The 13399-nt window shown below is 46.7% G+C and overlaps 1 protein-coding gene across 6 annotated transcripts in view; it reads left to right on the forward strand.

Moving 5' to 3' along the window:
* Nucleotides 1-13399, forward strand: part of PPP1R13B (protein phosphatase 1 regulatory subunit 13B) — a 79754-nt gene that overhangs the window by 8965 nt on the left and 57390 nt on the right. For 4 of the 6 annotated variants that reach the window (XM_059685192.1, XM_059685165.1, XM_059685201.1 and 1 more), the window contains one exon: nucleotides 11529-11658. The exons of the other annotated variants lie outside the window; for them this stretch is intronic. In XM_059685192.1, coding sequence (XP_059541175.1) covers nucleotides 11569-11658 — 90 coding nt within the window. In that variant the 5' untranslated portion in view covers nucleotides 11529-11568. Of the gene's footprint in view, nucleotides 1-11528; nucleotides 11659-13399 lie in introns of those variants that run through there. 6 annotated transcript variants of the gene reach the window in all.

The raw sequence follows: 13399 nt of genomic DNA on the forward strand, positions 1-13399 counted from the left end.
CAGAGGATAATAATGGTAACCATGGCGCGGCTGGTGTAGTTCAGTGGTTGTGTCAGACCTGTGTATGAACCAGGAGGGCACGGTTCAATTCCTAGTGGGAGCACATGCTCGGGCTTCTGGCTCAATCCCCAGTAGGGGTCATGCAGGAGGCAGCCTATCAATGATTTTCTCTTATTGATGTTTCTTCTATCTCTTCCTCTCTGAAATCAATAAAAATATATTATTATATTAAATATATATTTTTAAAAATAATGGTAACTGTGTAGGGTTGTTAGGATGATAAAACAGATTTTTAAAGGGAAACGTGCCTGTTGTGTAGTAAATGCTCAGTAAGTATTAGTTATCTATATATATTAAAAAAAAACAGTGACCATAACGCCCTAACAACCATAATGACCAGTTGCTATGATGCCCACTGCAGCCAGCAAACCGGCCAGATCAGGGGTGGGGCCTGCCAGCCAACCTCCCACAGCCCCTCCCCTGGCCTCTGACCCCAGATACCCCCCCCCACCCCATTTGGGGGTGGGGCCCACTGCCAATTGCCCACAACCCCTCCCCCTGGCCAGTCCGGCCGTGATCAGGCCCCGATTAGGGCCAGGCTGGCCGGACCCCACCCGTGCACGAATTCATGCATTGGGCCTCTAGTTTATAATAAGTTTCATTTCCTCTGGAAAGCTTTCACCATCTTTCCCTTGGCAAAATCCACCAACACAGGCATTCAACCTGGTATGTACTTAAAAAAAAAAAATGTAATTCACATCCCATAAAATGCACCTTGTAATGTGTATAATTCAAGCAGCTTTTAGGGTACTTACAAGATTGCACGCCATCGCCACTATCTGACTTCAGAATATCTTGCTGGTGTGTCTTTGCAGTACTTGGCATAGTTACTGTCTTTTGTGTGACTAGAGTAGCCGTGGGCAAACTACGGCCCACGGGCTGGATGCGGCCCGTTTGAAATGAATAAAACTAAAAAAAAAAAAAAAAAGACCGTACCCTTTTATGTAATGATATTTACTTTGAATTTATATTAGTTCACACAAACACTCCATCTTTTGTGCTTTTGTTCCGGTCCTCCGGTCCAGTTTAAGAACCCATTGTGGCCCTCGAGTCAAAAAGTTTGCCCGCCCCTGGACTAGAGGATGCCTGTTTCCTGTCCTGTCCATTTTATGAAGGCAGGAGCTGTCACCTTTTATTTGCTATTTACACCAGTGCTTAGCCCAACGACTGGCCACATAGTCCGCGTTCAATGATGATTTGTTGAACGAAAGAAGATATGATACAGAAAGTAGTGTTGGACTCAGTTGTGAAGAGGCACGTGTGTGTGCGTCCTGTAGTAGGATTTGCATTTGATCCTGTGGGTGATCAGAAACCATCAACATTTTGAAGAAGTAGAGTGATACAGCTAGGTTTGTCTGAGAGAATTCTAGCACCAGGACAACAGGACTAGCAGTCAGGAGACCAGTTGGTGCAGGCCGGACTCGGCCTGAAGGAGAAGAGAAAGACCCAGTCAAAAGGAGGTAAAGTAGATTTGATGGAGTGAGTGTGAGGGTGAATGTGCGTGCAAGTAAGTGTGATTGCTTGCAAGCGTGCTTACGTGTGAGTGTGTGTGCCCGTGGGTAACTGTGTTTGTGACTGAGAGAGAGAGAGGAAGGAAGGGCAGTGGCTGGAGTTGAGGATAACAAGTTTATTGCTTCAGCAGCCAGGCTTGTTTTTCCTTTACGATAGAGAACACTTGAGAAGGAAAAGATTTAGAGGGCTCTGTGGGGGAGGATGAGTTTTATGCTGGTGTGTTGTTTGAGATGCCTGCTAGATGCAAAAAGACATTACTCTTAAATCTTAAGTCTTTACTTAAACATAGCAAGCAAGGAAGTCTTTTGCCATGTACTGAGTGGTTTTTAATAGGTGTTTGGCGTTTTAGATGGCTGCCTGGGCATCTGTGGCACACCACACACGTCAGCTTTTGTGCTTGTTGGTTGCTTACCAGCCCCACCCTGACCCCCACTAGACCAAGCTTCCCTGGCAGTGGCCGGCCTGGGCCCCGTCTGTGTGCTCCCAGCACCTCCCATAGTTTATATGTACACTTTTTACAGCAGTGTGTTCTGTGTCTGCATTGGGGGTGTGTGCCCTGCTTCTCACTCTGTTGAATGTTCATATTTCTCTCTAATGGCTGTCTTGAGAATAATAGCAGAAAATAATAGTTAACCTCACAAGAGATCGAAGTATAGAGATTTTTGTGACAGAACTAGAGATGAGAAGTGAAGTTTGGTCACCATGTGAGGAAAGACAATTTGGGGATTTACAGGAAAAAACACACACTCTCCAATAGGAACAAAGTGTATTTTGTGGTAAGAAATACGAAATGTGAAAGGGTATGGCATAGTGAGGACAGCTCAGACTCCGGAGCCAAGATGCCTGGTTTCAAGTTCTAGCTTTGCCACGCACTAGCTCTGTGGCCTTGGGCAAGTTATTCAGCCTCTGTGCCTGACTTTCCTCTTTGCAATGGTTCATAACTGAATTTTTAAAGGTGGTGGTGAGGAGGGCCAGGTGCTTAGAGCACTGTGTTAGGGACAGGATAAGCTCTAGGGTGTCTGCTCTTCCTGAGTTTTGCCCAGCGACCGGGAGGCTTCCTGGCAACCGGGGTGCAGTTGGGAAGACTGTTAGGGCACTGCACCCACCGAGGTCGCGCTTCTGTTCGTGCCGAGGGAGCCGGTGGTTTTTGCACACCTGCTGTGTTGATAGGGTAGAGAGGGAATGGTTTGCTTTTCTTAAAGAGGAAGGTTTGCCTTCTCTTTCTAGACCAGGGGTGGGCAAACTTTTTGACTCGAGGGCCACAATGGGTTCTTAAACTGGACCGGAGGGCCGGAACAAAAGCATGGATGGAGTGTTTGTGTGAACTAATATAAACTCAAAGTAAACATCATTCCATAAAAGGGTACGGTCTTTTTTTTCAATAGTTTTATTCATTTCAAACGGGCCGGATCTGGCCCGCGGGCCGTAGTTTGCCCACGGCTGTTCTAGTGCCTTCTGCGTGCAGACCACAGCTCAGTGGTTTACCACTTACAGAGCCACTCCGTGTTGGATCTGGGAGCTTCTTTCTGTTCTACCGAGAGGACACCTCCAGGCTCCCTTATTCAAAACACCGCCTTTCTGGGCCTCCGTTCTCTCTGTGGTACTTGTGCTCACCGGGCATTCACTCGTGGGCGCTCTGTGGAAGCAGGGCTTCGCTTTGTTTTCCCACCCCAGTCTCCCCGTGCTTAGGGCACTGCCGCCTCTGGTAGCATCCAGGAAGGACTTGTGTACTGAGTGGCCTCAGTGGCATTTAGGGGCACCATTAGATGCTGCCTCTGTGCTGGGGCTGGGCACAGCCCCTGTCAGAGTGAGCTCCCAGTGGGCACAATCACACGAGCCAAACAGTGCCATTCCAAAAGGTAAGGATTGCAAGGTGACGGAGCACAAGGTGTAGTTGGGACACAGTGGGGATAGGAGTCATCTTGGGATGTCGGGAACGTTCACCAAGGAGTGACATTGGGGTGGAGTTTAGAAGGATGAGGAAAGGGGTGCAGGAGATAGGGAAGGGCTTATTAGGTATAATAATATGTGCAGGGCATTGCGATCTAATTTCCCGTGGTGTGTTGAGGGAAAGTGCCGGGAACGTCAGGCCAGATGGTGTAAGGCGGAGGCTACAAAGGTGGGTAGAGGTCAGATTCTGAGGGCCATGTATGACCTGCATAAGAGTTTGAACTTGATCCTGAGAAAGATATGAAACTATTGAAGATTTCAGAGAGGAAGGGAGAGGGAGAGAGAGTTAGAAATATCAATGATGAGAGAGTATCATTGATCGGCTCCCTTCTGCACGCCCTCGACGGGGATCAAGGCCGCAACCTGGGCATGTGCCTTGACCGGGAATTGAATCATGACCTCCTGGTTCACAGGTCAATGCTCAACCAGCTGGCTGGGCTGAAGATGGTTTTTATAATTGTGGTAAAATAACTAACATAAAATTCACCATTTTAACTATTTTTAAGCATACAGTTCTGTGGCATCAAGCACATTGCTCAGCAGCCATCACCACCATCCATCTCCAGAACTTTTTCATCTTCTCAAGCTGAAACGTCTGTTGAAGGGTTTAACCAGGGTTGTAAAGGGCTCCAATTGACGCGAGGTGTCTGGAGTCGACGAGAGGGATCTGCTAGGATAGTCGAGGCAGGAAAGGGTCTCTGAGCCGTCAGAATGTCACCAGAGAGTCTGGCCTTGAAGCCAGTTTTGTTCGGAGAACTTCTTCAGCCCTCACTTAACCTCTATCCTCTCATGTTGTACAATCTAATTCCAAATAAATCTTCAGGTGCTGCATTGGAGGTTGCTAGAGGGGTGTTGCTGAGGGCAGACAGACTGATGGAAACCATAGAAAGTCACAGCTTTAAGTACAACCTGAGGTTGTGTTCTTAGGTCTGAGGGTGGGCAGATGTCACAATTACAGATTACACACATGATGGTAGCTGAAGTTCGCGTGATGACCGAGGCACCAGGAAAGAGTAAATATCCATAATGCAGACAGCACCTGGGCACATTCCAGACGAGCTCTGTCCAACAGAAACATCAAGTGAGCTCCACATGCAATTTTAAAATTTCTAGTAGCCACATAAAAAGTGGGGGCAAGCAAGTTAAATTAATTTTAGTAATATATTTGATTTACTTACTATATCCAAAATATTATGTAAACATTATTAGTGCCTGGCCCGTGTAGCTTAGTGGTTGAGTGTCAGTGTATGAACCAGGAGGCCACGATTCTATTCCCTGACAGGGCACATGCCTGGGTTACGGACTCGGTCCCCAGTGGAGGATGTGCAGGAGGCAGCCGATCAGTGATTCATTCTCATCATTGATGTTTCTCTCGCTCCCTCTCCCTTCCTCTCTGAAATCAATAAAAGTAGATTTTAATAATAATAAGCATGTTTTTTTTTTATTGCTTAAAGTAGCATTTTATTTTAACATTTTTTCCCACTAAGCCTTTCTGCCGGAAGCCGGTCCATCCTTGCTGCTTGACACAGCTACTGCAGGAAAGAAACATCTGCACAGCATATGTTTCAAGGGACCTGGCGTATATGGCATACTGTTCTTAATATGTTTGCTCTCCTTAGCGCTGTGTGTTTTAACCAAGGTCACTTCTCTGAGAAAGGTTGTTTCCCCAAGTAGGGATTTTTCCCTGAAGTTAGGGAGGGGATAAAACCCCTTAACTAAGTGCCAGGCGGGTATTTAATCACTTTAACTACGAACAATCATGCTTAAGCTACATAATCTTTACTCTCTGGAATGGAGATAAGAAACGCCCTAACCTTTTCAATAGAAATTGACAGGATTAAAATCAACTGGTATAAATACAGATGTAACAAGACAATAACGACCAGAACTTGGCTAGAGATCCTGGCTAGGCTGCAAATTCCAGAACACATTTTGCGCATATATAGTACATCTCATTAGGAACTACCCACGTTTCAAGTTCTTTATAGCTGTGTGTGGCAGTAGCCACATCATATGCACTATAAAGAACCTGTAAGCCCTGGCCGAGTGCCTGGGTTTCAGGTTCAATCCCCAGCCCTAGTTGGGGTGCATGTGTGAGGCAACTAATGGATGTCACTCTCTCACATCAATTACATACCCCCCCCCGTGTGTGTGTGTGTGTGTGTGTGTGTGTGTGTGTGTGTGTGTCTCCATGTCCATGTCCCTTCCAGTCTCTAGAAATCAGTGGGAAAATACCCCTGGGTGAGGATTAACAACAACAAAGTCCCCGACATTTAGTAAGCTATAGTGGGTGCCATTATCCCCCAAATATTCATTCTTCCAGAGTGTTAGATGGTGTGTTAGTGCTCCATTTTAAAGTCATTCTTGCTTTGGAAACAGCGTAATTTCTGATGGGCATTGAACAAGTTTCCACAGGCAAAGAAAGATGTTACATTGTAACTTTGTGAGAATACTCTCTCATCATGTCTTTGGGTAATCAATTTCTTGTTTGCTGCAACATTGAGGCTGCTTAACCACCGCAGAAATAGTGTAATTAATAATGAAAGGATTTAGGATTATAATTAAAATTAGGAAAAATTTGAAACAGTGATTCTATCAACATTTAATTATTAGTGCTATAATTAAATGACCCTCTTTCTGAAATACTTTACCAATCCTACTACGTGTGGGGCGACTGCCTCGTCTGACTTTTCCCGTCGGTATGCTCTGACACACTGGGTTATTTTGAGGGTCTCACCTTCTAACATTATTTGTATTTAGAGTAGAAAAGTATAAAAAGTAAAACCAAAACATAAGATCACTGTCTTGCAAGGGGAAGACATTTGCGAAGTGGAAGCCCTTCGTTACCATCTAGAGCAGCGGTCGGCAGCCTTTCAGACCTCACGGACCTCCAGTGTCCACGGAGCACCGCTGGCGACCGCTGCTCTAGAGTGAACTCTGGCTGGAAACAAGCCCATGGGGGTGTGGCGATAAATGGCACAGAAGAGAGCCGGGCCTAATTGGGCGGGAGTATCTGATCAGGGCTGTTTTCATCCGTCCGTCATTGGCACCCCACCCTGCTGCCCAGTGTTCGCAGTTAAATGGATTCTCTACTTAGAACACAATCTGCCTGCCCCTGGCTCCCATTCACCATCTCCCCTCCCTCCATGGAGGATTCCAGCCTCAGCCTACGGCCGCTTCCTCTGGGAAGTCTCCGGGACTGGCGTCTGGGGCAGGCAGCCTTCTGCAGCCTTCCGTGGGCTCAGATGGCGCTCTGCAGCTTTCCACTGCAGTTCCCTGGTGTCTCTCCCTCAGCTCCGGGCTTGGGGAGGGCAGGGAGGGGCCTGTCCAGGATGGGCTCAGTGACACTTTCCCAAACAAATGAAGGAGCGATTTTGTAAATGTGTCCAATTTATGTTGTGCACAAAGTAAAACGTTGCTTTGCACGGTGGGTTTTGGCTTCTTGTGCCTGTTATACTGCAGTGTCTCACCATAAAACAAACCCAAGAACCCACTTTATAACCTTATGTGGTTATTTGTCTCTAGAATTGAACAAATCCTCAAATATCATTGTTAACAGAGAAAGCTTATGGTCTAGTCAGTTTCTGATAGGAGTCCTTTTGAAAGATTGCTAGTTATTTGATACGAAGGCCTATATGGGGTAATCATTACCCGGTAATGGGAGGGAAAGTGAGATATTTTTACAATAGTAATAGTAGCTGCTCATGCTTTTGGTAGTAAAGTCAAAATAACTAAGTCCCATGACTAAATTTAATGGAAAATGAACTTTTGTGTTTGTTTTTTTTAGAATATATTTTTATTGATGTCAGAGAGGAAGGGAGAGAGAGAGAAACATCAGTGATGAGAGAGAATCGTCGATCGGCTGCCTCCTGCACGCCCCCTACAGGGGACTGAGCCCGCAACCACCTGTGCCTTGACCAGGAATTGAACCGTGACCTCCTGGTTCATAAGTTGATGCTCAGCCACGCTGGCCTGGCTGTCGGGTGTTTTTGTTATGTGGAAACTATGATTAAAGTTTCTTCATGGGACACTTTATGGCTAATGATACAAAAGAACCTGTTTCTGGCAGGTTTAGCTAATACTGCGAGAAGCCTGGCGCTACTGAGCACCGAGGTGAACATTCTGTACCAACATGGAATCAGGCAGGACAAGACTATATAGACTCGGGGTTCTCAGTTTTTTGGAGGCTCAAATAGACGTTTAGATCTTGGCAAAATCTCACTGCCTTCATATCCTGCCCCTCCCCAAAAACCACCTAACATCATCTACGTTTAATTGGCTTACACTTGTGTTTTGAAATTTTCAGTTTGTGTATTGAAGCCGTGTTTGTTTGTCAGAACCATTCCTTACACTCTCTGTTCCTACAAAGCGAGGAGGGCTGGACAAATACTGAAGCGCCTTCCTAGGGCTCACTTCTTAGCGGGTGTGCGAGAGCCGATAGAGGGCCTCCGCCCTAAGCGCTGCTTTAGGGCGGCTCCTGGGCGCAGGCGGGCTCCAAGCTCGAGTTACATGTGAATTCTGAACTCGAGAGAAGCCGTGACCCAGGCCTAGAGTGGGAGCAGTTCTGTGCAGGGTGTTGGAGCTGTATTACAGCAGGTGTTTTTGTGCCCCCACTATATGCATCATGGAAATGCGAACGGCATAGTAGGGAAGATAAATGTAGTACAGAAAAGGTGGCAGTCAGCAGGTATCTACACAACAAACACCTGTTAACTTCTATAATGTGCCAACTCAGTTCTAGGCACTGGAGACTTAAAGACTCTAATCCCCCGTCTTCAAGGGGTTTGTAGTCTAGTTGATGGAAACATGCAAAATAGGTACATTGTGGGACAGGAGTGTGTGAGCGCGCAGACGCAGGCGGCCCTGTTCCAACCCTGGCCCTGCCGCTTCCTAGCTGGGTGGCCTTAGACAAGTTACCCGACCTGTGGGAGCTTATCTCCTCCTCTGTAAGGGAAAGTGACAGTGCCTGCCTCTAGTGAATTATGGCAGGCCCTATGGGGAATAACCTGTAGCCTGAAGAAAGAATGAAGCAGAACTGTGTGTTCTCATGGAAAAATGCCCAAAAGATAGTGTTGGCTGAAAAAAACACTCTACTTCATGTGGTCTCACTATAAGAAGAAAAGAGTTTGTGGTGCAGAAAAAGATCTGAAAGGATAGATACCAGGCATTTGAAGTGTGGATCATTAGGGGGGCTGTTTTTAATTCCCTCTATTATTAGACTCTTTTAAAAAAATTTTATTGATTGAGAGAGAGAGAAACATTGGTTTTGTTCCACTTATGCACTCATTGGTTGCTTCTTGTATGTGCTCTGACCGGAGATTGAACTTGTAATCTTGGCGTATCAGAACGACACTCCAACCAGCTGAGCTACCCGGCAAGGGCTTATCAGTGGTTCTCAACCTTCCTAATGCTGCGACCCTTTAATACAGTTCCTCATGTTGTGGTGACCCCCAATTTCATTATTACAAATTGAACATAATTAAAGCATAGTGATTAATCACAGAAACAATATGTAATTATATATGTGTTTACCGGTGGTCTTAGGCGACCCCTGTGAAAGGGTCGTTTGACCCCCAAAGGGGTCGCGACCCACAGGTTGAGAACCGCTGGCTTAGATTCTTTTGTGTTTTTTTTTAAATATATTTTATTGATTTTTTTACAGAGAGTAAGGGAGAGGGATAGAGAGTTAGAAACATCGATGAGAGAGAAACATCGATCAGCTGCCTCTTGCACACTCCCTACTGGGGATGTGCCCGCAACCAAGGTACATGCCCTTGACTGGAATCAAACCTGGGACCCTTCAGTCCACAGGCCGACGCTCTATCCACTGAGCCAAACCGGTTAGGGCTTAGATTCTTTTGAAAAAATAATGTACGCATATTAATTTTCCACCCCCAAAATAATAAAGATAATAGTTTTAAAAAACAAAAAGCCCTCCGCCCAGGATTGAACAATATGGCGCACGGAGAATGCCCAGCAGGAGGTCTAGCACATAGCCAGTGAAGGGAGACTGTTACCACTGTTGCTGGACCGGCAGCTGATGTGGAGGAAGACTGCTAGACTGTAAAACCCTGGATGGGTGAAGTCGAGTTCTGCCGTTTGAATTTCCAAGGTCAGCCGATTCCTTGCGTGTAGGATCTTGGTTGTCTGGTGGGCCCAGATCTGGGCATGAGTCCTTATGCCCCATGGACTTTCACTGGCCTTGGGTGAAAGAGACAAGACCTACATACAGGTCAGGTGTCCCCAGCGCACACGCACCCCTCTCTATCCCCTTCTCATTCTCTTTTGAGGATAAAAACATTGTCTACCTCCCCTTGAAGGGAGGGGGAGCGGCCTGCCCAGTTGTGATGCCTGTCCTAAGGGACCCGGGACTGTCCTGGGCAAGGTGGTGCCGTAGGCTCTCAGTCATTCCTGGGCTTAGATTTGGACCTCGAGCAAGGACGAGCCTCTCTGGGCCCAGCTTCTTCACCTGTCAGATGAGGATGGTGCTCCTCCCTCTTTCACTTACATGCCGTAACCTGTTCTTTTCCTTGTTCCTGCTGCATAAAGGATTGGAGAAGAATTTTTTTGAGGTTGTATCGATGGGTCATTGTATAAGGCTTGCCTTTCATCTGCCTGTGAAGTAGATGGAATGAACATGAAAAAAGAGAAAACTATTTTTTGGGTTTTTGTTTCCTTTTTAGATCTGATTTTTAAATGATTTGTTGCTTTCCGGTACTCTCTCTAGAGAGTGTCTTCTTGTGGGTGAGACAATGTCGTTTTCCAGGGGCATGACTTACAGCGGGTGCCATTCATGCAGGTGTGCACGGACCTCTTGATCTTGCCTGTTGTGCTGGGAGTCGGTCAGAGAGGCCATGTTTGTTCTTAACTATATGGCAGTGATGGCGAACCTATGACACCTCTGACACGCGAACTTATTTTTTTGGTTGATTTTTCTTTGTTAAATGGCATTTAAATATATAAAATAAATATCAAAAATATAAATCTTTTTTTTACTATGGTTGCAAAGATAAAAAAATTTCTATATGTGACACGGCACTAGAGTTTAGTTAGGGTTTTTCAAAATGCTGACACTCCGAGCTCAAAAGGTTCGCCATCACTGCTATATGGTCACCTTAAGTGCTGTCTCCTGCCGGCAGGCCGGGGACTGATTTAGGATTAACAAAATGGTGTGGCTTAGCTTACATTTTCCAGGATCCCGCGGATGTGTATGGAGCCCTCTTATTATATGGTCAACGCGTATGACTGGTCTGCTTTATGATCAGCTACTGTTTATAGCTTGCACTTGATTGCATGTCCCTGTGTCAGTTTTGTTTCATGGTTCTCTTGCTACTTCATTTTGGTTTGTTTCTATAATATTAAAAGTTCTGGGGTTTCCCCCCTAACCTTCTCAGCGCCCCTAATTGTTGTCAGGTATTTAAATAAATGAGAGAAAGGAAATTAGATTTGAGAGCATGTTGCTTGTCAGATGTCTTGCTAGACATTTTACAGACCTTCTCATGTAATATTAAGTAAGCAGCGTAATGAAATAAACTGCTGGGAGGGAGCAGCCTTCCCGGCTGAGAAGCAGAAGACCTGATTTCAGCCTTTGTTTTGTTACTAAGACGATTTGTTCACCTTGACAGGTTATTTCCTTCTCTGGGCTTCTGCTTCCTGGTCTGTAAAATGGGAGTGGTGGTGAGGTGAGGCTCCTCTGGTGCTAAGATTTGACAGCTCCTCGTTGTGATCGCCTTCATGTGACACTCAGCATCTCTCTTGTAATTACGTTGAATACTTACAAAGGATTAAAAAGCTTAACCTACTCTTAAGACTTAAGAAGCTTACATTTTCTCTAAAATAACTCAAATTACCCAAAAATAATTTTTATCTTTTCTTTCCCCCAAACAACTTCAGTGACTATTGGGGAGAAATCGATGCACCTCTATGCTGTGCTCTCAAATTTGATGAGTTTAATAGGACTAGTTACCTTAGGGAACACAATACTTCATTTTTGTGTTAAAATACAGGTCATTGTGAGAACTTCCTGAGTGCTGAGCCAACAATAACATGTTAAGTATTTCTGAGACGAGCGGAGCAGGAAAGGAAAACTTTGGGCGCTGTAGCAACAGAAAGACCAAGGGAAAGACGATCTGCCAGGCGAGTCCCATTTTCTCTCCTTTCTGGGTGGAAACAGGCAGGGCTTTCAGCTTGGCACAGGCGGGCTGCCTTGTGTTTGCGAGGCTTCTGGCCCTGGGAGTGGAGGGAAGGAGGGGCAGCCCCGCTGCTCATGCTCCGTGGAACTGGGGACTGAACAGGTGCTCTGCTGACCTTTCCTCCCTCCCCGCCCCCTTTGGTTTTGTTTTCATTTTGTGCAGGTCGAGGGCTGGTCAAGGCCTGGGAGGCAGGGTGGTGTGCTGGGCCGTGTTCACATCTGAACTCAGCTACCCAGTAACTGTGGTGCCTCCATTTTTATGCCTCAGGTTTCCCATTTGTGAAATGCTAATGATTTTAGTATGTAAATTCATTTTGGTTTCAAGTGGCAGGAACCAACTCTCATATCTGACATCTGAGAAAAGAGAGGATCTATGGGAAGGACACGGGAGGGAGAGCTGAACAACTGAATCTTCCGGTGGAGCAGGGCCTGGGGCAGCGCTGGGGGACCTGGCAGCGGGCGTGGCAGGCCTCCTTTCCACAGCCTGGGTCTCACAGCCCACACGCCCTCCCTCAGCCAGTCTCGTCAGAGCCTCCACAGCCTGCCCAGCTTCCGTTCTGCACGACCTCTGGGAGTCTCTGCCTCCTGGATGCTTCTCCTGTTCAGCCTCCTAGGGTCTCCCTGCTTCTGCGCTCTTCCCTCAGCCCGCTCTCCGCAAAGCAGCCAGGGTGAGCTGAGCCCACGAGTCCTTGTGCTAAAACACGCCCTTCCTGGCTGAGAACCGCCAGGGCTTCCAGGCTCCTCTGAGCAAAAGCCAATTGGAAGTTTACCTCTCAACTCCTATTGTTCCCCCTTGACCTCCGTGCCAGCGGAGCTGACTCCTGTGGATTCTGCATTTTACCAGGCATTCCTCTGCCTCAGGGCCTTTGCCCTAGTCCCCCCTGCCTCCGTGTTCCTCCTCCAAGCTGCCTGCCGGCTGCCTGCCACCGCCTTCAGCGAGGCCTTTCCTGACCGCCTTATTTAAATTGAAGGCGTCCTGTCCCCTGTCCTTTGCCTGCTTTGTTTTTCTCCATCACCACCCATCAGACCGCACGTCCCCCACTTACTTTGTCTCTTTCCCCAGGCTGTAATCAAAGCAAAACGCCACGGGGTGAGAACCCTGCCTGCCTTGTCAGGGCTGCCTCTCCAGTGCCTGGCACAGAGCAGGCGCTCAGCAAATACCTGTGGAATGAACAACATTTGTTTTGTCAAGTACCTCCCTGCGTTGAGTCAGCAGTGTCAGGAGGGATGGGCATGTAAAATAAGCATGACCCCCGGGAACTTGCCCGTGTGTGAGTCCCCGAGAGGAAGGGAGAGAACTGTTGTCTGGAAGCCACCCCACTCGGGGTCCCTGAGGTCGCTGTGAAGACTAAGTCAGTTGGTGTATGGTTGCCTAGTGGGTGCTAAGAAAATGCTCATTCTTCCTTTCAGAAACATGACTTCTTGTCAATATTAGCATGCAGAAATTCAGTCGTTCTCCATAGTAGAGGTTACCACTTGGAATGGTAAAAATATATGGTCATATAATAATAGGACAACTCATGCAGCTAATGTTTTAATGAGTAATGGAAATTATAGTTCTCTCTTCAGAAGGAATGGTGTGGAAGCTTTGCAAATTGTGCACAAGCTTTTAGCAAAAGGCTCTCTGGCATCTGAGCAGACACAAACCTCAGGACCCAGGCCAGGTTAAAAAACAACAACAACAAA

This window comes from Myotis daubentonii, chromosome 1, assembly GCF_963259705.1.
Source record: "Myotis daubentonii chromosome 1, mMyoDau2.1, whole genome shotgun sequence".
In the NCBI taxonomy this organism is placed as follows: domain Eukaryota; kingdom Metazoa; phylum Chordata; class Mammalia; order Chiroptera; family Vespertilionidae; genus Myotis; species Myotis daubentonii.